The sequence below is a fragment of the Maylandia zebra genome, linkage group LG5, assembly GCF_041146795.1.
Source record: "Maylandia zebra isolate NMK-2024a linkage group LG5, Mzebra_GT3a, whole genome shotgun sequence".
Classification (NCBI taxonomy): Eukaryota; Metazoa; Chordata; class Actinopteri; order Cichliformes; family Cichlidae; genus Maylandia; species Maylandia zebra.
The window spans coordinates 42,399,166-42,426,573 of NC_135171.1; the positions used below are offsets into that span (position 1 = coordinate 42,399,166).

Sequence of the window (27,408 nt, forward strand, 5' to 3'; positions counted from 1 at the left end):
CTTCACAGCTGTCCCAGTTTTCCATGCGGCTCACGATTTAGCCCCCGGGTTCATGCCTGCAGTCTTAATGGAGCCATTGACGCTCACTGCGTACTTCTGCAGGATGAACCTGCAGCATTTATTTATAACAGCTCTGACCAGTTCCCAGTCGAGTTTCATGTTTTGTTTTCCCTCACAACATGCGCCGTGTCAAGGCCTTTACAGGGTTCATCATCAAGGTGTGTGTATACCTCCTGATTGAAGCGACAGCTAAGGGTACACCAGCCTATCTGCATCAGACCCTGAGAGGAGATCAGCACCTCGTAGGCCCACTTCCCTGCAGACAGAAACAGCCCAAAATCATTCTCCACATCACAACAGTCGCCTCAGGGTGCTTTATATTGGAAGGTCGACAATAATACAGGAAAACCAGATCAGACGACCTTTCTAAACTGGACTTTTATTGTGAAAAGCAAGCCCATCTGCAGAGAAGGTCACACTTCCTGTGACAGTTTTTTGTTTCAGGGCTCATTTTTGTTGTGTGTCATATTTACTGAGTCAGTTCAGCACAAACCCAAAAGTCAAAGCTTTTTCTGAGACAACGTACCTTTATAAACACAGGTGGTCGCTCGGATGGAGCTGAAGTTGCTGTGGCCGATGACCTGAATGCAGAGAAATTCATCACCCTTACACACTTATCACACATAGGAAGTGTTTTTCTACAGTACCAATCAAAAGTCTGGACAAACATCAGCCACGTGTCCAAACTTTGACTGGTTTCACTGGTTTATGGTCTCCGGCGTGTCTCACCCCCAGCAGGTCGTCGTCTACAAACAGGAGTCCTTCAAAGCCGCTGGTGTGATCGAGGACAACGGGCTGAGGACCCAGACGACCGTCCACAGCCTGACCTGCACAGGTTCAGGTGACGGTGTTATCAGACATTTGAGCTCGTTCTGAGTCACAGAACATAAGGTTTGGTTTTAAAGGCAGACAGACGCTTCCAGCCTTACCGTCCTCCGTAGGCGTGTCCTCAGACAGCAGCTTCTCCAGGTGAGCAGGTAGATCCTGGAAGCCCAGAGGCTTCCTGAAACCCAGAGCGGCAGGAAAAGACGACAAAGGGACAGAAAAGATTTTATTCTCAGAGTTGTTCATTATCGTTTCCTCCTTTCAGCTCAGTCTGATTTTTCCATTTAAACTTCGTTCACTGACACAGAGACCAGACTCGTTACACAGAAAAACACCAGCACACGACTCTCACATCAGGTAATCACAGCACAGTCATTCAGTTAGAAACAAACCCAACAAATATTTATCAAAAAAAAGAAAAATAACAATTATTAAAAAACTATTTTGGGAAGTACAACAGTTTGTAAAAAAGACAAGAGAAAGAACTACATCCTAAAAAAAAACCCCTGAAACATAGAAGTCAAAGAAGTCCACGACTATAAAAAAAAAATCTTCCTACAGCATGAACCAAGATTCAAAAACAGAATAAAAACAAAAAGTTAGATAGAAAAAGAATCGGACTTAAAGTCAAAACTACGTCTACAATAAATCAGATTTTTTCACCAGAGACAATCACAGAAATAAGAAATCACCAAAAAGAAACTGGTTACATTTTAAAATGTGTTATATAAAAAATATGTTTAAAAAAACAAAACAATCTGACTATTTATAAACACACACCCAAAGTTCATTTTTGCAGATTATTAAACAGGAAAGAAATATAGAAAAATAAGGTTAAAAATGAACAAAATGAAAATTTACAGTTAAAAAACAAATGAAAAAAGTTTTACATGATTAAAACGTTGATGTTTGTTTTTAGATTTCATGAATTGTATCCGAGTGTGTGTGTGTGTGTGTGTGTGTGTGTGTGTGTGTGTGTGTGTGTGTGTGTGTGTGTTTTTAAAGCTGCTGAAGGTAACATGAACCTGGCCGGCTTAAATAACGAGGCTCTGAGTCACTAAACAGGAACTCAGGACACACGTGCGCACACGCGCGCGCGCACACACACACACACACACACGTGCGCACACGCGCGCGCGCACACACACACACACACACACACGTGTGCACACACACACGTGTGCACACACACACACACACACACACACACACGCGCACACACGTGCACACACTCAGAGTAAGCAGCAGCTGTGACCGTCGGCCTCATTCCTGCGTCTGGTTTCAGTTTTACAGCCTCGCACATTTAAAATAGAAACAAAATCAGTTTGTGTTCAGTTTGTGTTTAGAGCTGTAAAAACTGAACCTGATGGTGGTCTCGCCTCTTACCTGCTCAGAGATGTGCATCAGAGGGGGGGGGGTGTCACAGCATGAGCTTACCTGAGCGAGGCCAGTGTGGGTCCCTGTTTGGTGGAGGGAAACACATGGTGTAGGTAGTCGCTCAGCATCTTCTCGTTCACGATACCTGGCAGAGGGACAGCTGACTCAGACAGACCAATTGGAGGGCAGGAGTGGTGGGTACGTGCTGAAGTGACTGAGCATTCATACCTGTGGATCTCGGCTTGTCCATGTCTGACGCCAGCCTGTAGTTACGGCGGGTCAGAGCGGTGCCGCCTCCCTTAGAACTCATGGTGTCTGACTGGAGCCACCTGACCCACACACTGCTGCCAGAGACACACCTGTAAACACCACCACCATCGTCGTGTCCAATCACAGCACAGGGCAAGGCAGCTGTGTCACAAACAGCAGCCACATGTTCAGGAGAGCGCCTGGCACCTGACATAAACATCTCCTACCCTCTCTGAGTCATTACCGTGTACTTTTACTACTTTGCCCCAATCCTACCTGTGTACTTTTACTGCCTAAAGAATTTAATCATGCTGGATTTACTTTAACTGTATGTAACTGATACACTGCGATTACCCTCTCCTAGGTCTAATATTATGTACTTTTATCACCTTGCTACATACAGCTGATGATGAAGTGTAGTCTCGGGGTAGCCCTGAGCAATGATGAAGCACAGCTAGCTCGGCTGTTAGCATGCCCCCTGACCCCCGTTAGCTCACCGGAGCACTGAGGCTCGGCAGACCGGTCCGTTATAACCCTGTCGGCGGGACTTTGGGGGCTGAGTGTCGAGGTAATCACTGGACACATCAGTCGAGCATCGCTCGGCTGTAGGCAGTTACATGTCACACAGCTGGTAGCAGGCTAACAGCTAGCGGCTAATGACAGCGACACTCACCGCCTCCGGCTGCTCGGACGGGCCGCTGCTCCGCTGTAGCCGCCGCTAGCTCTGGTAGTCCGGCTGATAGTTGTGAATTGAGCCGCTGGATATCGGCGATAAGAACCTAATCTTCACAACAACACCGGAGTCTTATCTGCTGTTAACGCCTCTCACGGTACGGAGGGCAGACTGGGACAAGAAGGGCAAAGACGAAAAAACGCGAAGGCAGAAATGTGTGTGTGTGTGTGTGTGTGTGTGTGTGTGTGTGTCGTCGTTAGTTTATGGCTGATCAAAACACAATTAAATACAAATACAATTAAAAAGTTAAATTAACGTTTTTAAATATTATTACATATATAATATTATGTATTATGAGCTTTAAATATAAATGCTAGCAGCAGTTCACAGATAAATTTAAAACAGTCTTACATGCAGCATCAAACACACGTTAAAATATACTGTGACTCTGTGGTAGGCTGAAAACTGTGAGACAAGAACATTTAGGAAGATATGAATATGAAAATATAAGAATAATCATTAGTTGGTTAAACTGGTCAGAAATTATAACTGATGGAGTCATTAAACTCTCTCTGAACCTTTCAAATCAAAGCATTGTTTTTGTGCATATGCAGTAATAATGTTCAGAGGGCACACCTGGCTTTACTTCAAGAGACTCCACCTGAGAACCTGTGGATAATAAAAGATCTCGTCTCGTCTTGAGTTCAGTCAGAGGTTTATGTCTCCATCTTGTGGTCCTTCTGTGTCATTACTGACTGCAGTTCACGCAGATGACAGCAGGATTAAATAAACGTTTTCATGACGTAAATGACAGCATGACTTCAGAGAGCCAACGTGCTTCATCTTTGGCTCTCATAACTTAGCCATCGTTCATGGCCACCATTTAGTCAGAATCAGAATAAAGTATTCTGATTATTTTCAGCAGCTCTTCTCAGAAAGATAATCCACCTGCCCCTCCTGGTTTCACAAGTCCAGTGAACCTCAGGACTGGAGCCAGCCCAACACAAATATGAACAGGACAGCCATGAAAGAGGCCACTTTAATGTGCATGTGATTTATTTAAAATACAGAACACATGTTGAGTTGTATACTTAACTTAAAAAAATACAATTTCTGTTTAATTTAAGTTAATACTATACAATTCAATTTTAATAATGAAGCGCAAAAGTATCTATAAAATAAAAAAAATATTAAATATGAAATACAATCAAATAAATTATCAGAGAGACACTGCAGACTTGACCGAAAGATCAAGAACATTGTTAAATATGGAGCCTCGTTCCGACCCCTGGAATATGGCCTCTGATTGGCTGACCTGTTTTAACCCTAACCCTAACCCTGTTTTTATTGGTTACTGAGTAGCCAATGGCAGATTCGCCTGTGGAAGGTTCCATCGTAGGTAGTGGGGAGGGGGGATCTATGATTCCTGAAGGTTTGTAAACATATTTGCTCTTCTTTAGTCCAATCTGAGAGATTAAGAGTGGTTTTATAGTGACACGTTAGTAAAGTAGAGTTATGTCACCAATGCGTAGCGACAGCGTGAAGCACTTGAACGATATAAGTAAACCAGTGTCCCCTTCCCGGTCGCAGTGAGTTGGGATGTGTGTGTAGTCGACGAGGGGGGGTCGGTGTTACCTGAAAGTTGATTCCGATCGTTTATTGATCCATTCTCCGGCCAGATCGGCTCTGCTAGCGGGTCTATAGGCTTTTTCCTTCAGCGTGAATCAGCGGCCTGTGGCGGGAAGATGCTCCACGTGAGGGCGGCCGTGTGTCGGTCCTGGAGGGGGTAGGTCTGCGCATGTCTCCCGCACGAGACTCCTTGAGTTCTGCAGCATGTCATTTAGCTAATTAGCCTCCTCAGGGCCTCCGACTCCGATAACCTGATCGATAACCGATGCTGTAACGGGACGGATCATGCGTGGAGGTCCAGGCTGGTCGTGTGGAGCGGTAACGGTCCAGTGGGTCGCTTGTGACAGGTTTACAGGTTATGTAATGGCACCTGACCGGCAGCTGCTGCCTGAACTGACTGCACACAAACTTGAACCAAGTACTTTTACTCAAGTACTGTACGTTTAATACTACTTTCATAATCCAACACATTCAGGGAAATGGAAGGGAGCACATGTAAGAAGACACCTGCTAGACATTGTTACTGTTGGATGTTCCATTCTCTAGGGCAGAAATACCGTGGTAACTCGCACATCTCATGGAGGAATAAACCACATACACGTTGTTAGAGTTTTACTTCAGAGGCACACGCCTTCCTCACACACTTCCGTATTTATACCTTTCAGATTAAGAGCACATACATATATGATAGGGCAACAGTTACCTTTCGCACCTCCGGTGGTGCCATCTGGGTACCACTCCATTAATCCCGGAAGATCTTTAAGAATACATTTTATTACGCCATTTACCTGAAAGGTGTGTTTACCCGAGAGGCTCAGATGAAAACAAACAAGATATCTTACAAACATTTGATAAAGAAGTCAGTGAGTAAACTTGGTGTCAAACAGCTGGTTCCAGGAGCCACAACCAAAGGGACCAGTCCAGGCCGGAGGGCGTGGAAAAATACCTAAATTCAATTCAGTTTTATTTGTACAGTAATCACAGCAACAGTCATCTCAAGGAGCTTTATAACGTGAGGTGAATAACACAGGGAAACAATCAGATGACCCCTATGAGCAAGCACTTGGTGGCAGTGGGAACAGGAAGAAACCCTTCAGCCGTGTAGTGCTGCGCAAATAAAGCAATGAACCAGCAATGAACCATTTCACCAACTGTACTGAAAATCGGTTCATTCATGCAAAGCGTCGTTTCAGTGACATCTAGTGGTGAAAAAGGAGACAGCGTAACAATGTTGAACTAATGGTGCTGAGTGTAATGAAGGTCTGCGTGGACGATGAAACACAATTTTGCAAAGATGGATGGTCTGTGGATTCTGTAAACTGCTGTTATGTAGTAGTTTGAAGAAGGCGTGCCGGGGAAACGGAGGATGTGAGGGATGGTGTGGTTGTTTCCATGGGATCGAGATTTTAATGACAAACAATCATTTTCCACTGTTTTTGTTTCTTTTCTTGTTGAAAATGTCTCCAGCTTTCAAAAACGCACATTCACACGGCACTGAGGCGATACAAAGCGTTATCGACGGTTTCGACCAATCATGTGATTTATTCAGGGGACCTCATTGGTCACATGTGATTTTCCACACTGAAGCAGTGGTTCAAGGAAAATGCACCTTGGAAGCTTTGGAGTATCGATGTCATGCTGCCTTCACCGCCTGGTTTTATGGCGTGGCCTGCAGTGCACGTGTAATGACACGTTCACCTGTACAGTCAGTCATTTACATTAAAAGCACACGTGGCACCGCGGGCTCTCTTCAGATCACACCGGCCTTATGTGGGCCGTTAAAACGGGGAGTTTCAGGGGTGTCGATGACTCTGGGTTTACAGTGCAATTAAGTAGCAACAGAGCTTTCAAAATAGGAGCGATGAGGATTCTGAATTATGGATGGTTTTGTTGTCCTGTCTGAGTGAAATGATGATATTTGAGCTCCAGGTGAATCTGTAGCCTCGCCTGGGTAACCTCTGTATGTGGCAATCCTGAGTCTTTACATTAAGGTCAGTTCTGAAGTTCAACCTGACATACGTACCACACGAACGCCACGTGTGTTAATCAAAATCAGAAGAGCTGCTTGTTAACGTTAAGGTACTGCTACACGGGATTACCTGCTCGTTAAGGTCATCCACTGCGTTTCGCATGATTTTCACTGAACGGGCTCAGATTTATTTTGCTGTCATCGTTTGGGCCGCAGAGCCACATGGGTGTGTGTGAATGCCCGACATGCCGCCAGCCGGCGTGTCGCCGCCTCCTCCTCCAATGCAAACAGCAGCTGGCCGACCTTCTGCTCAGAGTTCAGACGGGTTAATCATAGATGAAGGAGGCGCTGCAGCGATCCGGCTCAGCTGGATCCAGCTGGAATAACCAGGTCGTGAGAAACATCAGCAAACAGCGCGGCTCTACAACGGCCTCGGTTCATCTTCCTCTCACGCACACCTGCACAGATAAACAACAGACCCAGCAGAGAAACATGTAAGTCTGTAATGTCAGTGCTCTGAGAAGCTCGGGAAACCGCGGCAACTGACGCAACCACCAATAGGAGGAAGGATGCGTGTGATTGACATGTGGGGGGGGGGGCGACACATTAGGGGGTCGCAGAGAAGAAGAAGAAGCTGTGACGTGAAGACATGGAGGTCCTGACAGACGGCTTCCCTTCAGTCAGCTCATCCCTGTGACAGCAGAAAAGCTGCAGAGAGGAGTGTGTGTGTGTGTGTGTGTGTGTGTGTGTGTGTGTGTGTGTGTGTGTGTGTGGCAAGGTTTTTCTGCGCAGTGTACCAGGGGCACGGAGAAAAGTTGTCGTACCATAGGTACGAGGAGTGTGTGTGTGTGTGTGTGTGTGTCTTTGGTTACTGATTAGCTGCACAGTTCAGGAGTCCAGCATCCTCCCAGTGGGACCAGTTTGATCAGCTCAAATCCAGCTGCTCCAGGCTGGTTTTATGTACCCTGATGTGTGTGTGTGTGTGTCTGTGTGTGTCTGTGTCTGTGTGTGTGTTTGCAGGTTTAAGACGTTCCCCTGTGCAGCTGTGGAGGTGAAGAATGAGCCGATCCTGAGCTTCAAAGAGGGCAGCCATGAGAGGGTGGAGCTGCTGAAGGTCTGAGCTCACTCTGCTCCTCCTCACCCTCTCCTTCTTCTCACTCCTTCGCCCCTCCCTCACCCCTCCCTCACCCCTCTCACTCCTTACTCCCTGCTGTGTGTCTGCAGGCCTTGGCGAGCCTGAAGGGGAGGACGGAGGAGATCCCGTGTGTGGTGGGAGACGAGCACGTGTGGACCAAAGACATCAGATACCAGCTCTCTGTGAGGAAACGCTGGTCGCTCAGTCTGGTCACGTTTACCTTTAGCGCACGCTGAGGGGTCACCGCTCTCTCTCCTTTCCTCTTGCAGCCCTTCAATCACTCACACAAGGTGGCGAAGTTCTGCTACGCTGACAAGGTGAGCTCATCGCAGGTCTGAGTGACGGAGGTGCAGCGTGACGGGACTCCTGCCCTCTAATCGTGAAGCGTCCGTGCTCTCGGGGCAGAAACCCTGGTTGTCAGTATGTTTTGGTCATGTCCTCTGTGTCCCGTGCAGGAGCTCATCAACAAAGCCATCGCGGCGTCTGTGGCGGCGAGGAAGGAGTGGGACCTGAAGCCCGTCGAGGACCGAGCTCAGATCATCTTCAAAGCCGCCGACGTCATCAGCGGACCCAGGAGAGCCGAGATCCTGGCCAAGACCATGATCGGACAGGTACGGTAGGTGCGAGCCGGGGGGCGGTGACGGATTAACGAGGGGCGTGTCCTTACAGTTGTTTCCCTTGTTGTCTCGTTTGTGGGCGTTCAGGGGAAGACGGTGGTGCAGGCGGAGATCGACGCCGCCGCGGAGCTCATCGACTTCTTCAGGTTTAATGCCAAACACGCCATCGAGCTGCAGCGGCAGCAGCCGCTGGACGCAGAGGGAAGCACCAACACGCTGCTGTACCGAGGCCTGGAGGTAAAAATCAGGTTACATCGTGACTTCCTCGCGTAGGAGACCCGGCCACCCGACGCGGGATGTCCCAACGCTGACGTCAGCAGACGATTGATGAATTCACAGCTCGACCGTCAGCTGTTTCTGTTTGACCGTGAACTCGGAGTCACATGCTCACGCTGTGGTGGCGTTGGTTTGGAACAACCTGCTCGTTAAAGCGAGCCACGTGTTCAGTATGACTCGAGAAGAAGCGCCGTGTGTATGAAGGAGGCTGAGAGTTAGCTGTAGCAACAACAGAAACACATTTTACTCTGCACAACATGACATCACTTCCTGCTGTCGCCATAAGTGGAAGCGCGATGATTTTGTGTAGTCCAGCGCTGGACCTGCTGTGAAGCGCTGGTCACGGCGATGATTATGATGGTTTTCTTGTTGCGTGTGCTTTTTTTTTTCTGTGAACCCGTGAGTGGAAGGAAACGGCGCTCTGGGGCACGTGACATGTGGAACGCCTCCCGTGTCACACGTAACCAGGTGGACCTGTGAGGCGGTGCTTCGTCCTCAGCTCGGCTGCAGCTGACCGCTCTCATGTCTTTGTTTCTTTCAGGGGTTTGTAGCTGCTGTGGCTCCGTTTAACTTCACTGCCATTGGTGGAAACCTGGCGGGCACCCCGGCTCTGATGGTGAGTGTGGTCGTGTCAGCTGACTCACAAAAGCCTCTTTCACCGCCGCGCACTTGGCTCCACTCGGCGTGACTCGGCGCGAGGGGTCGTTATGAGCGACGCGGCCGAGCGTCCCGCGACGTCAGCTGTTTCTGCAGCTCTGCAACTTCACCAACCAGCTGAGATTCAGTGTCTGATGTTCGACTGTGAATTTAACTCACACTGTGTGCAGCCCACTGGTGGCTCCACGTTCTCTTCTGACTTTAATGAACAGACAGTGCGAGGCTGCAGGTGATGCGCCCGACACCTCCCACAGGTCAGATTCAGGTTTAAGGTTCCCAAAGCTCCAAGATGCCAGACGATTTCCCCGTAGTGCCGCCGCTCACGGACCTGACTGCCACGCTCCTTCTGGGGAGAAGTGCATCCATGCTGCGTGATTGATTTGTTTATAATAGACCAGCATGACACTGCTCTTAATAGAAGCAGCTGTATTTATTAATTCGCTTTTTAATAAAGTTGTCCTGTTTCAGCTGTGGCTGATGGAGGATCTCTCCCTGATCTGTGGACTGTTTTCATGTCTTCCAGGGTAACGTCGTCCTCTGGAAGCCGAGTGACACCGCCATGTCTGCCAGCTACTCTGTGTATAAAATCCTCAGGGAGTGCGGCATGCCGCCAAACATCATCCAGTTCTTGCCCGCTGACGGCCCCGTGTTCGGCGACGCCGTCACCGCCTCGGAGCACCTGGCAGGCATCAACTTCACCGGCAGCATGCCGTAAGGATGTTTACGACTGTTTCCACACAAGAATGTCCTGCAGAGTCTAAACATTCAATCTCTGAATCTCGCTGTGCACCAAAACTGGAGCTCCGCCTTCTTGGACGCTCTGTTAGTACAGTGACCTCACAGCAGTTATTGATCAGATCATTAAAATACTCCAGAAGACTCCAGCAGCACAAACACAGTCCACAGGTTCAGTTCAGGTGAAGCTGTGTCAACCAAAAAGGCCACGCCCCTAATAATAACAAGCAGTTTAAACAGGTGAGATGTAAAAGCATTGTCCCCTCCCACAGGTGTCAGCTTGTCTCTGACTCCTGTTAAAGGACTGAGCAGCATATAAAACTGTGACGCTCGTCCTTCTTTCATTCAGCCGTTATAACAGTTGTTATAAATGTTAACATGCTGACTCGCTGCCGGCGCCTCTGCTGGATGTCCGTGGAACTGCAGTTTCAGCTTGATTTGTCAGCGTGTCCGGTTCTTTCAGCTTTGTCAGAGGTGATGAGTGAAACGTCTTTCGTCCTCCGCCTGTACGTCTCTTACAAACGGTTCTGTGTTCATAGGACGTTTAAGCGTCTTTGGAAGCAGGTCGCGCAGAACCTGGACATCTACAGGACTTTCCCTCGACTGGCAGGAGGTCAGGAGCGCTCCTCGCTGTCTGCTCTCACTACTGTCTTTAAAAGCAGCTCGTGTCCATCACTTCTTTGTGCTTTCAGAGTGCGGGGGGAAGAATTTCCACTTCGTCCACACGTCAGCGGAGGTCCAGAGCGTTGTGACGGGAACCATTCGCTCGGCGTTCGAGTACGGAGGTCAGAAGTGCTCGGCCTGCTCGAGGATGTACGTACCGGACAGCCTGTGGCCGCAGATCAAAGAGCAGCTGCTCGCCATCCACAAGGACATCCGAGTGGGCGACGTGAGTACAGAGAGCTGCTGCGTGGTCAGGAGCGGCTTTGCTCGCTTCAGATTTCATGTAACACGTTCAGTTTGGTTTTTATCTGTTTGGGCTTTTTTAATAACGTCAGCCGAGAATCAGAACGGGTCATTGAAAACCTCTTTGTGAAGGACGACTCGGATCTAACATCGCTCGCTGACAAACCTTAGACACGTGTGGACGAATCGCCCGCATGTTGAGACAAGTGTCGTGGTGCCGGCTTCACACAGACCCACTAATGTAAGCTGAGTTCAAGTCCCAGTGTAAAACTGGGACAAATGGGCATCCTCTATCCTCCTCTACTCCTCTGTTGTTTGTTTTTAAGTAAAGCAGGCGTTGTAAATACACAGAGCAGCTCTGCCACAAAGAGATTTACCCATTAAATTCTTAAATGACACAGCAGCCTTCAGGATTAGTGGTTAAGCTAACATCACCTGGATTATTTCTCTATTCAAATGCAGAGGGATGAGTTGGCTGACACACAGTGACAAACACGCTGCTCCCTGACTTCTCCCAGCAGGCTCCTGTGGTGGTGGGGAGACCAGCTGTTCTGTGTGTTTGGAAAAAGAAACGCCCGCTGTCCCAGCTTTACACCAGGACTTGAACGCAGCTTACATCTGTGCGAAGCGGGCAGCATTAATCTGTGTCTTTTGACCGCGTGTGGATGTGGCGTGTCCTGTGCGTATCAGCCGATTCGTCCGTGCGTGTTTGAGGTTTTGTGGGCGAGTTGCAGATGTTAGCGTCGTTTCAGACGTGCACACAGAAGCGGTTTGAAAAGTCTGAGCTGTTCATAAGTGATCAGGATTTATTCAGGTTAGATGTTCATTAATTCAGTTTTCAGTTGTGCCAAATTACAACAGGGAGCTTTATACTGTAAGGTCGACCCTACAATAACACAGAGAGAAAAAGCCAACAATCATGTGACCCCCTATGAGCAGCACTTTGGCAACAGTGGGAAGGAAAAACTCCCTTTGAACAGGAAGAAACCTCCAGCAGAACATCCAGGTGATTCAGCCTGACGTGCAGAAGCATGCAGTCATTGTTCACTCTCACGTCCTGCATTATTTGAGCGTTAATGATTTGCAGCAGGTGACTCAGTCAGCCGTGGGCCACAAACAGGACGTGGGGGCGGTCCTAAAGTTTCGCTCTGAGCAGGTTTTAAGTGCAAGAAGTGCGTGATGTTTGAGTCTCACTGATTTCCTCTGTTTTGTCAGCCTGTCGAGGACTTCAGCACCTTCTTATCAGCCGTGATCGACGACAAGGTAAACATCCCGTTGCTCGGAAACAACAAAAGTCTCAGTGTTAGTATGTCGGTGGGTGTACGTCATGAGCCCCGTTTGCTCGTCACCTCCTGCAGTCGTTTGGGCGGATAAAGAAGTGGCTCGAACGCGCCAAGTCTTCCCCAAACCTGAAAGTCATCGCCGGAGGAAACTGCGACGACAAGAAGGGCTACTTCGTGGAGCCGACCATCATCGAGACCAGAGACCCGCAGGACGCCATCATGAACGAGGTACGGGCCGCAGTAACCGTCTCCCTGCTTCCTGTGTGCATCCTTCATGAATCCTTGTTTACAGTTTCATGTATGTAGCTTGGCGAGCGCGCACAGGCGTGTCGACGAGCTTGTCTCAGGTCTGTTAGCGACACAATGTTTGACAGCGAGCACAAGTATGAAGTGATGCTGCGTGAGCGTCCATGTTGTTTTTGAAACCCCACCGCGAGTGTCACGCATCATTATTACCTCAGCTGCTTTCCTCGCGATGGCATGTTGTCATATTCACGGCATCTGCGTGTGTCCGCCTTCCTGATCCCATGTTTCTGCGTGTTTAAATGAACACGCGTGTTCTGCAGGAGATCTTCGGGCCCGTCCTCGCCGTTTACATTTATCCTGAGAAGGACTACAGAGAGGTTCTGCGGCTGATCGACGCCACGTCGCCGTACGCGCTGACCGGAGCCGTGTTCGCCAAGGACGAGTAAGGCTCGCCCTCAGCCACTTCCTGTTTGACTGTCAGTGGGTTACAGTGAGAAAGAGGCGGAGCTCTAACAGCAATGGATTCAGAGGAAGTTTGAACTCTGTGTGTTCTGGTTGTTTCCGTCACAGGAAGGTGATCGACGAAGCCTCCAGCGTGCTGAGGAACGCCGCGGGAAACTACTACATCAACGACAAATCCACCGGCTCCATCGTGGCTCAGCAGCCGTTCGGGGGCGCCAGAGCTTCAGGTTAGCGTCGCCGCTGCTCTGACCTCAGCTGGAGCGTAACAGAGTACATTTACTCGAGTACTTCCTGTTTTGCCGACGGTTTCTTATGTCTGATCAGAATATCGCAGATATGTCTGAAATATTTGTCAACGCCTGTTACACGTGTTACGTAGTTTGTCCACCAGAGGGCACTTTACCTGTCGGGAACGCCAAACAACGACTCCGAGCAAAACGTAAGCGAGGACCAGACGACGTGTGACCATAAGTTTAGTGCTGTTTGCTTTGTGTGGCAGGTACAAACGACAAACCTGGAGGTCCTCACTACGTCCTCAGGTGGACGTCTCCGCAGACCGTGAAGCGGACGCACGTCCCCCTCACAGAGTGGAAGTACCCCTACATGGGCTGAGGAGGAGTCCGTCCGTCCGCTGAGACCACGCGCGGCCCGATCACCTCCTCGTCTCGCTGCACTGAACGTGTCTTCATCCTAACACGGCTGCTTTTCTAATCAATCATGGTAGAGTCATCAGTGAGGTCCTGTGAGCACGGCAGGTTCAGGTGTGCGGCTCAGGCCTCAGCTGAGATGATCGGTTCATTAATCAGTCGGTATCTGTCCTGTTAAGAGTTATCATTGGTTTAGAGTTCGTGATTTAAAACTCTAGTCGAAGTCTCAGAGATCTGCGTCCGTTTCCTGTTTTAGAGTTTTTTCCATTTCTGTGTGACCTCATTTCCTGTGTGACGTAGAAATAACTTCCTGTTTGAGAGCGCAGACAGTGGCTGTGTCCCAATTAAGAGACTGCACGCTTGAAGTACGCAAAGCTGTGTGTAAGGTGTCTCGCGGTTAGTATCATGGTTGCTAGGCAACCTGAACAGCGCGACGAAGCGTATACCGTCCCATTTCACAAGCCTCTCGCTTCCACACTTCTCGTACTTGTAGTGCGCACCGTACGTAGTGCGCACCGTACGTAGTGCGCGTACTTCTAGCGTGCAGACCCTAAATGGGACACAGCCAGTGAGCGTCACCTGCAGCAGAGCCCACACTGACTCGTCATCGGGCTGCAGCACAGATGTCCGTCCCTGCCGGTCTGGACTCGACTCGCGTCCGTTTCTTTGACTCAGAGCTGTGTTTTCAGAACGTGCCTGCCTTAGAAACTCTGATGGTTACTTTTCAACAATAAATAATGGAAACATTTGGTCTGTTATGCTCCTTGTGTTTGCTCAGTCTCACTTCAACAGTATGCACACACATCTATATACCTGCAACACATCAAGTTCATCAGGGAGGATATGAAAAGTGGCAGGTTAGACGTCAGGTTTCCATCAGTGATGGGAACGCCTAAAAGCTGATGTAAAGCTACGCATGCAGATCAGTATTTAAGGTCTGTTGCTGTTGCGCTCACAGAGGGAAGGTAAAGGCTTGTAGATGTAAATCTGAAACAAGCTCTTGTAACTGCATGGCACTGGATTGGCTTTGCTGACGGTGAGAATTACCTGATAGGAGGCTGCTTGCAGCCAGAAATACTGCAATGCTGCATCGGAGACTTCTGCTATTATACGAGCACTTCCAGGACAGAGATCATGATGGGATGGTAGATGGCGCTGCGCAGCAACCAGTAGCACCGACGTGACAAAGCCACGCACACGATCACACGAAGGGGTCTGCAAGTGAGAAGGACAGCTGCACAGTGAGATTTACAGTGAGGCCAAATATTTATTTATCATTTCAAGTAAAAACTGACATGAAATCTTGAGGTGGTCTTATAGCAACATTAGATTTTTTTAATGTCTAAAAATGTTTTCAAGGACAAATATGCCAAATAAAAATGTTGTGCTCCTCTTTTACAGCACTTTACAAAGTACGTGGACTTCTCAGTGTTTGCATCCAAGAACACGTGATTTGTTTGTGGACTCGTTTCTTATCAGTCTCTTTGTACTTGACAAGATCTGCAATTAACAGAATAATTACAACAACATTTTATGGATGTTTTGAAAGACATAAATCAACATTACATTTAATGTAGTCAAAGATGAACAGCAGATGGGAGTTTATTATAAACCAAGTAATCAGTTACACACTTGGACGTGTTTTATATCAATTTTATTAAATATATTATGGCTTAAATGTACAAGAACCGTTATATACAATTACATAATTAACCCAAGTAATAGTAGTTTTCTACTATTGTAAGCCCGATTAATCGAACAATAACATTACTGATCATATTAAGTACATATTTTTACACATGTAGGAGGTCAATTTCATTATTTTACGTTACGTTTCTGTCCTGTTCGAGCCGCGACATCCATCATACCGAGCAAAATGTCCCGTATGTTGCAATGCCACTTTCTGACCAACAGATGGCCCCAAAATCTAATTTTACTGTGATTTTGTCCTGGTCTTTGTTTTAGATGAGGTATTGATTGAAATTAATACCAAAATTTTACTGCATTTTCGTTAAAAGAAATGAACATACAGCACATGTTTAAACTATGTCCAGCTGGCTGTGCGTTGTGCTTCGGCATGCCAGAGGTGGCCTTATTTGATGGTCAAACAGTTGGCAACCATTCAGTGCTGTGATGGTTTCCCACAAACGTAGTGAAGTCTGTGGTTTACAGCAAACTAAAGAGGTCGAACAGGCTGGAAGTACAAAAACTCAGAGCTTTAAAGAATTCATTTCTAACATATTTTATTTAAAGCAGCAGTCTCCAACCTTTTTGCGCCACGGACCGGTTTATGCCCGACAATATTTTCACAGACCGGCCTTTAAGGTGTCGCGGATAAATACAACAAAATAAAACTAGTACTGGTACGGAAAAAAAGCAAAATGTATTCATAACACACGTGAAAAGACCCAGGAAAACCGAGTTAACGATAAAAACGATAACATAATAACGCTGAAAACCGATAAAAACCCTGAAAACCACACATTTCACACCTGAGCCTCAACTCTCGCGGCCCGGTACCAAACGACTCACGGACCGGTACTGGTCCGAGGCCCGGGGGTTGGGGACCGCTGATTTAAAGCATCATTTCAGCTCAGACCTGTGACCTCCATCAGTGGCCACCAGAAACTTTCAGTCTGCTGGAAATCCAGGTGAGTTTCTCACCTGAGGCCGTCATTACTGTGTGTATAAACCAGCTGATTGCTGCAAAGGAAGAGGCAGCAAAACCAGACAAACAGCTGCAGGTAGAGGCGGAGCAACGCCTGAAAAATGTGAAGTCAGAGGTCATGTTACTAAAGAAAGTGAAAGTGAGAGCGCAGCAGCAGAGCTGCAGTCGAGTCCTGTTAGGGTCTAAGAGAGGATTCACCAGAGTCCATCAGGTTTCTCTCAGCAGCAGTGCTGAGTGCATCACACTTCCTGTTTCTGATGACTCAGATGACTTCATGCTGACTCGTCACAGTCACATTGGTTCAATACAAATGGGCTCATTTAGCCACAGATCCGCTGTAGAAACATCTGCTGTTTGAAACTGTCTCACTGCGGCACTGATCAGGAGTGACCTGATCAATCCAAATATTGAATCCACTGGTACTGGATCGATACCAGCATGACCGGTTTGTCTCCTGCTGGTGTAGTGCATGGCCCCGTTCATCAGAAAGTAGACATGTCTGTGCAGACACCTCTCATGCACGCCCTTCCTCCCTACTCTGCTTACTTGCCCGGTGGTCATGTGACGTTCAGGCTGCAGTGAGTGTTGTGTTACTTTACAGCTGTAAATGAAAACGCTGCAAACATCGTGCATGTTAGAAGAACATTCTCCACTGTGGCACCAACATATATAAAGACATGGAAGAGCACAAAGAGAGGAAGCTTTGTCACAGAGAGCGTTACGGAGCAGCAACAGACTCAAAGACAGACCCGTGAATCAGAGACTGTCAGTCCTTTCACACAGAGAACCATCGTGTAGCTCACAGTGGCGTTTCCGTCATGGCTGATGTTTGCATTTTATTTACAGCCACATTTAAACTACAGAAGCTAAGCTGAGAGCTTTGGAGACACATTTACATCCAGCTCTCCAAAACCCAGCTTCAAAATAAAAGCTGAGCTGTGTTTTATTGTGTTGAATCATTATTGTGGAAGGTAAAAGTCACAGTGATTTAGTGCTCAGAATTTGAACACTGATGATTATCCAGTCTTTCACAATAACAACAATAGAACTCGAGGCCTTTATTGTGATGCAGTACGAAGATTTGTGATGTATTTGTCGCTTAATGGCCAGAGTTTTGTTAGCAGAGCTGTTCTTCTTTAAGGATCAGTGTTTCTCAGACTTTTGATTTTTATCATGAACTTAAAAACAGGAAGTTAAGTTTGAGTTAAATAAAGGGTGGTGCAATCTTCATCATCAGTTTTCTTCAATGCTGTTTAGATTCAGGGTCCCAGAAGATGCTGGGTGAGAGCCAGGGCACATCCTGGACACGTCGTCCGTCTGTTGTAACGCCAATACTACAATTATATTTTACATGATTGTAATATTACTGGATAATATCCTCACATTTTAGACATACAGCATAAAGTAATATGACATGTTCTCGTATGGTTCCTCCATGGTGTTTATCTGGAGCTGATCACTAGCTAAGACACCCAGGAAAGGTTTGCCCTTAATAACTCTTCTGTTAACAGTGCTAGTTCTAGTATTCAGTACCAGAACCGAACCCAAGTGCAGAAACCCAGAGCACAGGCAGGAGAGCTTAGCCATAGCTACGTCCACGGCTCCGCGTCCACACAAGCGTTTTCAGTCATTTTCACAGAGTTGTGCGTCCACACTGAAACAGCTGCAAACGCTGACGTTCCAGTGCTGCGCATGCGCCTGCCTCATTTCTGTCTGCCGCTTATTTACTTTCCTGCTCTTTGAAACGTCGCAGGAAAAGCAGCGAGTTTTTCAAATGGACTAACAATGAAGTGGAGTCGTTGCTGCGAGTAACACAAAAGTACAAAGTTGCAAAAGCGAGTGAGAATTAAAGAATGTGAAGAAAAGCTCTCTGGAGCGCGTGCAGACGCACGATCTGATATCCTCGTGCTGGTGTTGTTCCCACATCATCATACTAAATGTTGTTCCAGGATCAACATTGCAAGTGACCAATCAGAATGTTGTGACGTCATACTTTTGCGACTTCGGGAAAAACCGCCTCTGTCCGCCAATCAACGGACCCTGACCCTGACCCTTTAATAAACAGTAAGCAGAACTGATATTGTCCTTGCAACATTGGAATTTCATAAATGCACGAATGGCTTGGCGTGCAAAAGAATAACGTCACAACAATGTGATTGGTCAGTTGCAATGTTGATCCTGGAACAACATTTGCATGATGATGTGGGAACAACACCGACACGAGGATATCAGATCATCCTGTGCAGACTGATGTTAATCTTTAATAGGGCTGTCAAACAAAACAGCTGCTGTGTAACGCCCTCCGCTATCTTTGGTTTTTGTTTTTTGTTTGTTTTTTTGCCTGTCCCGTTCGGCTCTTTTGCATCAGAATTATTGTCTAAAGGCGAAGAAAGATGCCCAACAGATTTACTTCAATTTACTTTACCAAATAGACCATAACCAAGTGGCCGGCATAGTGTACAGGAACATCTGTGCCGAGTATAACCTGGAAGTCCCGAGGTCAAAATGGGAGATGCCCCCAAGGGTGGTGGAGAATGACCGAGCTAAGATCCTGTGGGACTTCCAGATACAGACGGACAAAATGGTGGTGGCTAACCAACCGGACATAGTGGTGGTAGACAAACAGAAGAAGACGGCCGTAGTGATCGATGTAGCGGTTCCGAATGACAGCAATATCAGGAAGAAGGAACACGAGAAGCTGGAGAAATACCAAGGGCTCAGAGAAGAGCTCGAGAGGATGTGGAGGGTGAAGGTAACGGTGGTCCCCGTGGTAATCGGAGCACTAGGTGCGGTGACTCCCAAGCTAGGCGAGTGGCTCCAGCAGATCCCGGGAATAACCTCTCTGTCCAGAAGAGCGCAGTCCTGGGAACAGCTAAGATACTGCGCAGGACCCTCAAGCTCCCAGGCATCAAACATCACAGTTCAGTCATGCGAGCTCTGAAACAGGAGTGGTGCTCCCAGTCCTTTATGCATTCCAAGGAAGAGGGAGGAATTTACAAACTGATCACCACACATCACGCGCCTCGCTAGGAAACCTAACAGAACAGCGGGTATGCTGTTTTGTGCCCTTGGCATTATCAGCACCTGCAAAGGGAGTCGTCTTCTCCAACTGCTGAGCCTGAAATAAGTTCATCTACTTTTAGAAACGTTCACTGAACAGTCTATTACAGTGTCACAACCAAGCATATCCATAAGCACTTAAATACTTCAAATGAGAATAATGGAAATTTTCTATTACACTACCCAGAAAGTGTAGTAATATCTACTACTGAGAAACACATGTAAAGAGTTCAAAACTGACACCTTTTTCTGTCTTTTTAAAAATGTAATCTAAATGTAATGTAAAACTTTTTTTTTTTAATGTAATAAAAAATTTATTTTTTTCTCCCTCAGAGTGCAGACACGCCTGCTGTCAGCTATCTGCGATCAGTTTCTGTGCTCCATCTGTCTGGATGTGTTCACTGATCCAGTCTCTACACCATGTGGACACAACGTCTGCAAAAACTGCATCACTCAGCACTGGGACATGAGTCAGAGGTGTCAGTGTCCCATGAGTAAAGAGACTTTCTGCACTAGACCTCGGTTAAGGGTCAACACATTAATCTCTGAGATGGTTGCTCAGTTCAGACGTGAAGCTCAGCAGAAAGCCAGCAGCAGCAGCTCAGAGCAACAAGCTGCCAAACCAGGAGAAGACCCTGTGACGTCTGCACTGGACCCAGACTGAAGGCGCCGAAGTCCTGCCTGGTGTGTCTGACCTGGGTTAGGGTTAGACCGACCAGACACGTGTCTGTGTGCTCTGCTCTGTTTTAGACCACAAGAACCATGAGTTTGTTCCTCTGAGAGAAGAATATGAAGGAAAGAAGGCAGAGCTGGAGAAGACAGAGGCTGAGATTCAGCAGATGATCCAGAAGAGACGACTGAAGATTATGGAGATCAAATAGTCAGTGAAGATGAGTAAAGATGCTGCAGACAGACAGAAAGCAGAAGGTGTTCAGGTCCTCAGGGCTCTGAAGGAGTCTGAGAGACGCCTGAAGGAGCTCATGAAGGAGATCGAAGACAAACAGGAAGCTACAGAGAAACAGGCTGAAGGTCTCATCAAAGATCTGGAACAAGAAATCTCTGAGCTGATGAAGAGAAGCTCTGAGGTGGAGCAGCTCTCACACTCTGAAGACCACCTCCACCTCCTCCAAAGCTTTTCGTCCCTGAAAGCTGCTCCACCCACCAAGGACTGGACAGAGGTCAGAGTCCGTCCACCATCATATGAGGGGACTGTGGGGAGAGCTGTGGCTCAGCTGGAGGAGACACTCAGGAAACTCATGAAGAAGAAGCTGGTTGAGGCTGCAGAGCTGAAGAGGGTCCAGCAGCATGAGGTGGATGTGACTCTGGATCCTGATACAGCTCATCCTAAACTCATCCTGTCTGATGATGGAAAACAAGTGTATCACAGTAATGTGAAGAAAAATCTTCCAGACAACCCAGAGAGATTTTCTCAGTGTTTAATGTTTAAGGAGAGCAGAGTTTCTCTTCAGGCAGATTTTACTTTGAGGTTCAGGTTAAAGGAAAGACTGACTGGGACCTAGGAGTGGCCACAGAGTCGATCAACAGGAAGGGTCAACTCACAGTGAGTCCTCGACACGGTTTCTGGACTGTGTGGCTGAGAAATGGAATTAAGTATGAAGCCAATGCTAGCCCTCCAGTCCCTCTCTCTCTTCAGCCCGGTCCTGAGAAGGTGGGGGTGTTTGTGAGGAGGGTCTGGTCTCCTTTTGTGATGTAGATGCTGCAGCGCTTATCTACTCTTTTACTGGCTGCTCTGCACCTCTGATCATCTGTCAGTCACACTGAGCTGATCAACAGCTGATTTTATTTGATAAACTGATTTTTAGGGATGGGTACCGGTGCCGGTTCTGACATAAACATTAGTAACCAGACCGAAAAGCAGCGCACATTTCGGTGCTTTATTTCGGTGCTTTATTTTCCTGAGCTGTGATACACTTTAGATTCTAGCCAATCGTTTTACGTTTCCGAGGATAGTAGGCGGGGCCAGGTACGTACGTTCTTTTAGAGCAGAGCTACAGATTAAATGTCCAAGGCGAAGCGGTCAAAGTCTGGCTGTACTTCACAGCAAAAGATGCAAACTCAGCAGCAACAAGTGCTTTAAGCTGATACTGTGATACTGTCAAAGGAGGTAACACCTCAAATCTGATGAAACACCTGGCGACGCATAGCGTTTTTTTAAAGCCGAGAAATGCGCCGTATTTGATAGCTTGCTGCGAGACCTCACACCGAGCACATCTACTGCGGGTGTGGTGCCTGTTATCGAACCCGGAGTTAGCAACATCCCCCAAGAACCTGAAGAGGAGAGTCCTGGCCCCTAGCCCTGCCAGTGTAGCAGAAATGATGAGGATGATGATGCAGCAGCAGCCGTTCTTCTCTGCGTGAGTAGCTTCATGTTGTTCGTGTGTAATTTACGTTGAGTAGGCTAACCACGTTATTACATTAATGCAGGTAAGGTGAACTAGCAAACATCATCATAGCTACATGCGGCTGTCTTCTTGTTTGATGGCAGATACTCCCTTCACCCTGGCCAAAAAGGCTAAAATGACCAAAGAAAAAGTGGAAAACAGTTAAACATGAGAGGTTTTTGGACAAAGTTTGTGTTTTTCCCATTGTTTAAGCACTGCTTCCAGCCAAGAGTGATACCATATATGCCCCATAGCTGCAGAAAAGGCTAACATTGTTATCTTTTTACAAAAAACCAGCTGAACATGAGAGGTTTTTGGACAAAGTTTGTGTTTTTCCCATTGTTTAAGCACTGCTTCCAGCCAAGAGTGATACCATATATGCCCCATAGCTGCAGAAAAGGCTAACATTGTTATCTTTTTACAAAAAACAGCTGAACATGAGAGGTTTTTGGACCAATTTTGTGTTCTCCATTCTTTAAGCACCGTTTAAGCACCGGCACAGTTTCAAAAGTACCGGTTTGGCACCGGTATCGGATAAAACCTAAACGATACCCATCCCTACAGATTTTGCATATTTGCAAAGTTTGCATATTTCATGATCATTAACATGCACATTTGCATGTTAATGATCATGAAAACTGACCTCACGGCCCATGGTTTCAGTTATCATGCAACTGTCCTGTTTATAAGGTTGGAAACCTGCAGTCAGCTGAGACTGAAGAAGTCACTTGATGATGATGATGATGATGATGATGATGATGATGATGAAACGCTTCTCCCACTGAAAATGTCAGGTCCAGATGAACAGAATGATATTTTTGGGAGCCTACAGGAAGGTTTACACACCTACAAAGAACAGTTGTAAATAGAGAGCTGTGTGTCTCCTTGGTGTATTGCTCATGCCATTACGTTTTTCTGTTATTCCTAATTTTACATGTTTTCCTGTTGTAATTACTTGAGTTTCAGCAATAAAGCTGCTTTTAAGTTACTTCCCGAGTCCTGTATTTGGAGTTTAACTGAAACCTTGAAAACAGCCCTACAGTTTTATCACTGTTTATTTTAAACTTTTCTGGCTATTGTGTGTAGAGAGAATGACATGCAAACACCACCAAAAACAAAACCACCTTGGTGGAGGTAATTTAAAAACGATCAAGTTAAAAGGTTATTAGGTAAAGAACCTGTGAGGCCCAGGTGGACAATAGCTGGAGTGAACAAGGCTCAGCGTCAGGCTTTAAAATGAATCAAAACTCTGTTTGGGGTTTCTGGCTTTGTTGTTGAAGTGAACAGACTTGCTCAAGATCACTTTCCAGTTCGATTCAACTCAATTGAATTTTATTTATACAGCGCCAAATCACAACACCAGTTGCCTCAAGAAGCTTTATATTGTAAGGTAGACCCTAAAATAATACATACAGAAAGTATGTATTATTCAATCATATGACTCCCTATGAGTACTTTGGCAAAGGTGGTAAGGAAGAACTCCCTTTTAACAGGAAGAAACCTCTGGCAGAACCAGGCTCAGGGAGGGGCGGGGCCATCTGCTGTGATTGGTTGGAAGCCAATGAAGGGAAGGGAAAAAAAAAAGAAATCTGCTCTCTCTTTCTAGTCCCTGTCAGGACTCTTGCTGCAGCATTTTGGATCAGCTGAAGGCTTTTCAGGGAGTTTTTAGGACTTCCTGATAATAATGAATTACAGTCGTCCAGCCTGGAAGTAATAAATGCATGAACTAGTTTTTCAGCGTCACTCTGAGACAGGATGTTTCTAACTTTAGAGATGTTGCACAAATGGAAGAAAGCAGTCTTACATATTTGTTTAATATTTGTTTATTTGTTTATTTATAAGGAACCCCATTAGCTTCCACAACAGTGGTTGCTAGTATTCCTGGGGCCCAAGCCATCAAATATCTCCAAATAAAATGTTACAACAATTAGATCTACAGTAAAGTTTTACAATACTGAAATGTAAACATGTGAATATTAAAAATTATATAAAAGCAGAAAACCAAAACAAAACACTCAAACAAAATACACAATTTCCATTACAAGTGATATTACCCTCTACAATTTTTACAAATACATTAAAAACTGCCTAAATAGGCTTTTAAGTAATTTTTAAAATTATGAATTGAAGCCAATTCTCTTATTGCCTCAGGCAACTTATTCCACTGAAACGATGCTCTGAATATAACAGAGTTTTTCAAAAAGTTACTTTTAACACGAGGAATTACTAAATTGTGGTTGGTTGAGAATCGTGTGGCATGATTATGAATTTCATCTGGATACTGCAACTGAGCACAAAAAAAGTGTGGTGTGTTTAACAGTATTGTTTTCTTTAAAAATACAAGTAAGCCATAGTATAATTTAGCTTGTACAGAAAGCCAAGAAAGTTTATCATGCATTTTGTCAATACTTGTATAGTATGAACACCTTAACACTAATCTGGCCGCCCTATTTTGGACTAACTGAAGTCTATTCAGATCTGTCTTATTAGCTGCAGACCAGATGATTGAGCAGTACTCTAGATGAGATAATACTAATGCGTTAATGACATCTTTCATAACTGAAGAAGTAATATAAAAGGAGCATTTCCTAGCTATAGCTATGCCCTGTCCCATTTTCTTAATAACAGAATTGATGTGCTGAGACCATGAAAGGTGGTGGTTTATGGTAACACCAAGTAATTTAATCTGGGTGACCTGTTCTAATGCCGATCCAGCTATGGAAAGATTTAGTCGTGGACTGTTGATTAAACGTGCTCTACTTCCTATTAACATGGATTTGGATTTAGACACGTTTAAAATCATGTTGTTTTTACTTATCCAATCAAACACGTTCAGCAAATCTAGTTGTAATACGCTGGTCAATTCAGAGTGGCTACTGGCTGAATAAAACATGGTGGAATCATCAGCGTACATTACAAGATGAGATTTATCCAGGACGTACGGCAAATCATTTGTAAAAACTGAGTAGAGAAGTGGACCGAGGCAGCTGCCTTGGGGTAGACCACAGTTCATTTCGCGGCCCTCCGAGAAATAACCATTATAATAAACCTTTTGCCTTCTTCCAGACAGATAACTTTCCATCCAGCACAAAGCAGCTGGTGAAAATCCATAACATTTTAGTTTATCTATCAGTAGATCATGATTTATTAAATCAAATGCAGCACTAAAATCCAAATTCCCTTTATCTAGGTATTTGTACCAGTTATCTGTCATGTGAATGAGAGCTGAACTGGTGGAATAACCAGGTTTGTAGGCATGTTGAACCTGAGTGAGTAACTGATTTTCTATTAGATAATGTTGAATTTGTTCGTAGACAATCCTCTCCATAATTTTACTTAAAATGGGTAGCAGACTGATAGGTCTGCTGTTGACACCATTAAAAATGTCATTCTTGTTTTTAGGAATCGGAATTATTTTCGATTCTTTCCACTGCGATGGAAATAAGCTGCATGCCAGAGATTTATTAAATATGTGACATATAGGAAGGGACACAAACTTGGCTGCAACTTTGAGCAGTTTACTGTCTATGTTATCAGAACCGGAGGATGTATCGTCAGGAAGTGATGTCAATAAGCGCTCTACCATCTGCACGTTCACTGCCTCAAACTTAAATTGGCATAGTTTATTATTCATGATAACATCCTGTATAAGACGACATGATAAGGTGGGATCGCCTTTGCTCATATTAGATTTTAAATTTGTTATTTTATTGCTGTAATAATTCACAAAATAATTGGCAATATCCTTGGCTTTACTTATAAACGTACCACCCGTGTGGATGTGAGGCATCACCGAAGCAAGATCTCTACCCATTATATTATTTAAAACTTTCCACACCTTTTTGCTGTCCTTATTGGCCTCTTTGAGCTTAAGTTGATAATATTCTTTCTTTTTACGCCTATTAAATTTAGTTACTTGATTTCTTAACTCGCGATATCTTGCCCACTCTTGTGGACTGATAGACTTATGTGCTTTTGCTTTTGCTATATCCCTCTCTGACATTGCAACCTTAAGTTCGTTATCTAACCAAGGTGCATAGTTCTTTTTAACAGTAAATCTTTTTAAGGGGGCATGTTTATCAGCCAGGTAGCAAAAGTTTTCAATAAACATAGATAATGCCCTATCAGGGTCATTCTCGAGGCAGATGTCAGTCCAGTGAATTTCTTTTACGTCATTAATATACTTATCTGCATTGAAATTTCCTTGTCCTTCAATATGTCCTTTTCATGTCCTTCAATATGTGCATTGAAGGACATGTCCTGGTCAAAAATGACTCCAAGGTTCCTCACAGTGTTACTGGAGGCCACGGTAATGCCATCCAGAGTAAGAATCTGCTTAGATACCATATTTCTAAGCTTTTCAGGGCCGAGTACAATAATAGAATAGAATTAGAATAGAATTCAACTTTATTGTCATTGCACATGCACAGGTACAGGGCAACGAAATGCAGTTTGCATCCATCCAGAAGTGCTTAGTGATATAGATATATTACAATATATATTAGCAATAATATAGATATGTGAGTATATTACAGAAATAACCTCAGTTTGATCTGAATTAAGAAGCAGAAAGTTAGCAGCCATCCAGGTCTTTATGTCTTTAAGACATTCCTGCAGTTTAACTCACTGGTGTGTGTTATCTGGCTTCAAAGCTTTTCAGTTGGACTTTGTCACTGTTTAGTTCCCATGTATGTTTCCTGTTTTATTGTGTTAGTCATCTGTCTGTATGTGTTATGTTTAGTTCTACTTCCTGTGTCATTAGTCAGATCTAGTTCAGCTGTGTTCCCACCTGTTTCCATTCATCATCATTATCCAGTCTATTAAACCCTCAGTTTCCCACAGTTCCTTGGCTCGTCATCATCGACTTCTCGTGTGTGTTTTCAGTCTAGCTCTGTCATTGGGGCAGCTAGTATCCAGCTGTCACCTGCTCCTGTGCCTGCTCCCAGGGCAGCTGAGACCTGGTCCACTCCTGCACCCATACCTGTTCCTCGGGTGGCGATAGCTGGTGTCCAGCTAGCTCCTTCGCCTGTCCCTGCTCCTAGGTTGAGAGCGGCCAGGACCCAACACGTCCCTGCACCTGTACCTTCAGGTTCGGCCAGTTCCTCCACCTGTAATGGTTTCAAGGGACGGAAGACCCAGTCCTCAACCTGAGCTCCATCTGCAGCATCCAGTGCTTGCTGCAAGCTACGCGCACCCCCAGCTAGAGCCACCTGAGCCTGCTGTGATCCATGCACAGCCCAGCGTAGGTTTCTGCACCTGCTGGTCCTGCTCTGTCTAAGCCAGAGGTCTGCGCCAAGCTGCACCACCGGCAACCTCAACTGGTCTACAGTGGATCGTCGCTGGCACTGCTGCTGGCCTCCCAGATAAGCTGTAGTGATGCTGCTGACCACGTGGCTGCCCTCCTGAACACTTGTTTCAGACTCCGCCCCATTCATCCTTTGTTTTGGTCCTCTCTTTCCATTCCCACACACCGGACCGTGACAATGACAAAGTACAGAGCAACAGAGCACTGGAGGAACCAGTAAGTCAACA

The 27,408-nt window shown here is 45.9% G+C and overlaps 3 protein-coding genes and 1 pseudogene across 4 annotated transcripts in view; 3 read left to right on the forward strand and 1 right to left on the reverse strand.

The window, feature by feature from the left end:
• The window catches only part of rnf123 (ring finger protein 123), a 111,151-nt gene extending 107,742 nt beyond the window's left edge, over nt 1-3,409 (reverse strand). Inside the window, exons 1-7 of the mRNA XM_076884394.1 lie at nt 3,185-3,409; nt 2,491-2,621; nt 2,323-2,407; nt 990-1,063; nt 790-887; nt 587-641; nt 231-316 (exon numbers count right to left, since the gene is read on the reverse strand). Coding sequence (XP_076740509.1) covers nt 231-316; nt 587-641; nt 790-887; nt 990-1,063; nt 2,323-2,407; nt 2,491-2,572 — 480 coding nt within the window. The 5' untranslated portion in view covers nt 2,573-2,621; nt 3,185-3,409. The remainder of the gene's footprint in view (nt 1-230; nt 317-586; nt 642-789; nt 888-989; nt 1,064-2,322; nt 2,408-2,490; nt 2,622-3,184) is intronic.
• A 1,379-nt stretch (nt 3,410-4,788) lies between these two features.
• Nucleotides 4,789-14,494, forward strand: aldh4a1 (aldehyde dehydrogenase 4 family, member A1). Of its 2 annotated transcripts, none has more exons than XM_004558964.5 (15): nt 4,789-4,970; nt 7,803-7,896; nt 8,007-8,099; nt 8,187-8,234; nt 8,373-8,528; nt 8,622-8,771; nt 9,352-9,426; nt 9,991-10,178; nt 10,742-10,815; nt 10,895-11,091; nt 12,324-12,371; nt 12,467-12,619; nt 12,958-13,079; nt 13,208-13,326; nt 13,599-14,494. In XM_004558964.5, exons 1-15 carry the CDS (start codon nt 4,930-4,932, stop codon nt 13,709-13,711), a joined length of 1,671 nt encoding a protein of 556 aa, XP_004559021.2. In that variant the 5' UTR covers nt 4,789-4,929; the 3' UTR covers nt 13,712-14,494. The 2 variants fall into 2 exon arrangements, with proteins under 2 accessions (XP_004559021.2, XP_004559020.2); XM_004558963.6 differs by lacking the exon at nt 4,789-4,970 and adding an exon at nt 5,016-7,276.
• Nucleotides 14,495-18,466: 3,972 nt separating this feature from the next.
• Nucleotides 18,467-19,878, forward strand: LOC143418686 (uncharacterized). Its single transcript, XM_076884395.1, has 2 exons — nt 18,467-19,464; nt 19,808-19,878. Exon 1 carries the CDS (start codon nt 18,927-18,929, stop codon nt 19,353-19,355), a length of 429 nt encoding a protein of 142 aa, XP_076740510.1. The 5' UTR covers nt 18,467-18,926; the 3' UTR covers nt 19,356-19,464; nt 19,808-19,878.
• On the forward strand, nt 19,797-22,864 carry LOC101465002 (nuclear factor 7, brain-like; annotated as a pseudogene).
• Nucleotides 22,865-27,408: the final 4,544 nt, after the last annotated feature.

Coding starts and splice junctions, on each gene's coding strand:
- LOC143418686 (XM_076884395.1), top strand. CDS start 18,927: ATGCCCCCAAGGGTGGTGGAGAATGACCGAGCTAAGATCCTGTGGGAC.
- aldh4a1 (XM_004558963.6), top strand. CDS start 7,119: ATGAAGGAGGCGCTGCAGCGATCCGGCTCAGCTGGATCCAGCTGGAAT. Junction 8,772..9,351: donor TGCTGTACCGAGGCCTGGAG/GTAAAAATCAGG, acceptor TGTTTCTTTCAG/GGGTTTGTAGCTGCTGTGGC. Junction 9,427..9,990: donor CGGGCACCCCGGCTCTGATG/GTGAGTGTGGTC, acceptor CATGTCTTCCAG/GGTAACGTCGTCCTCTGGAA.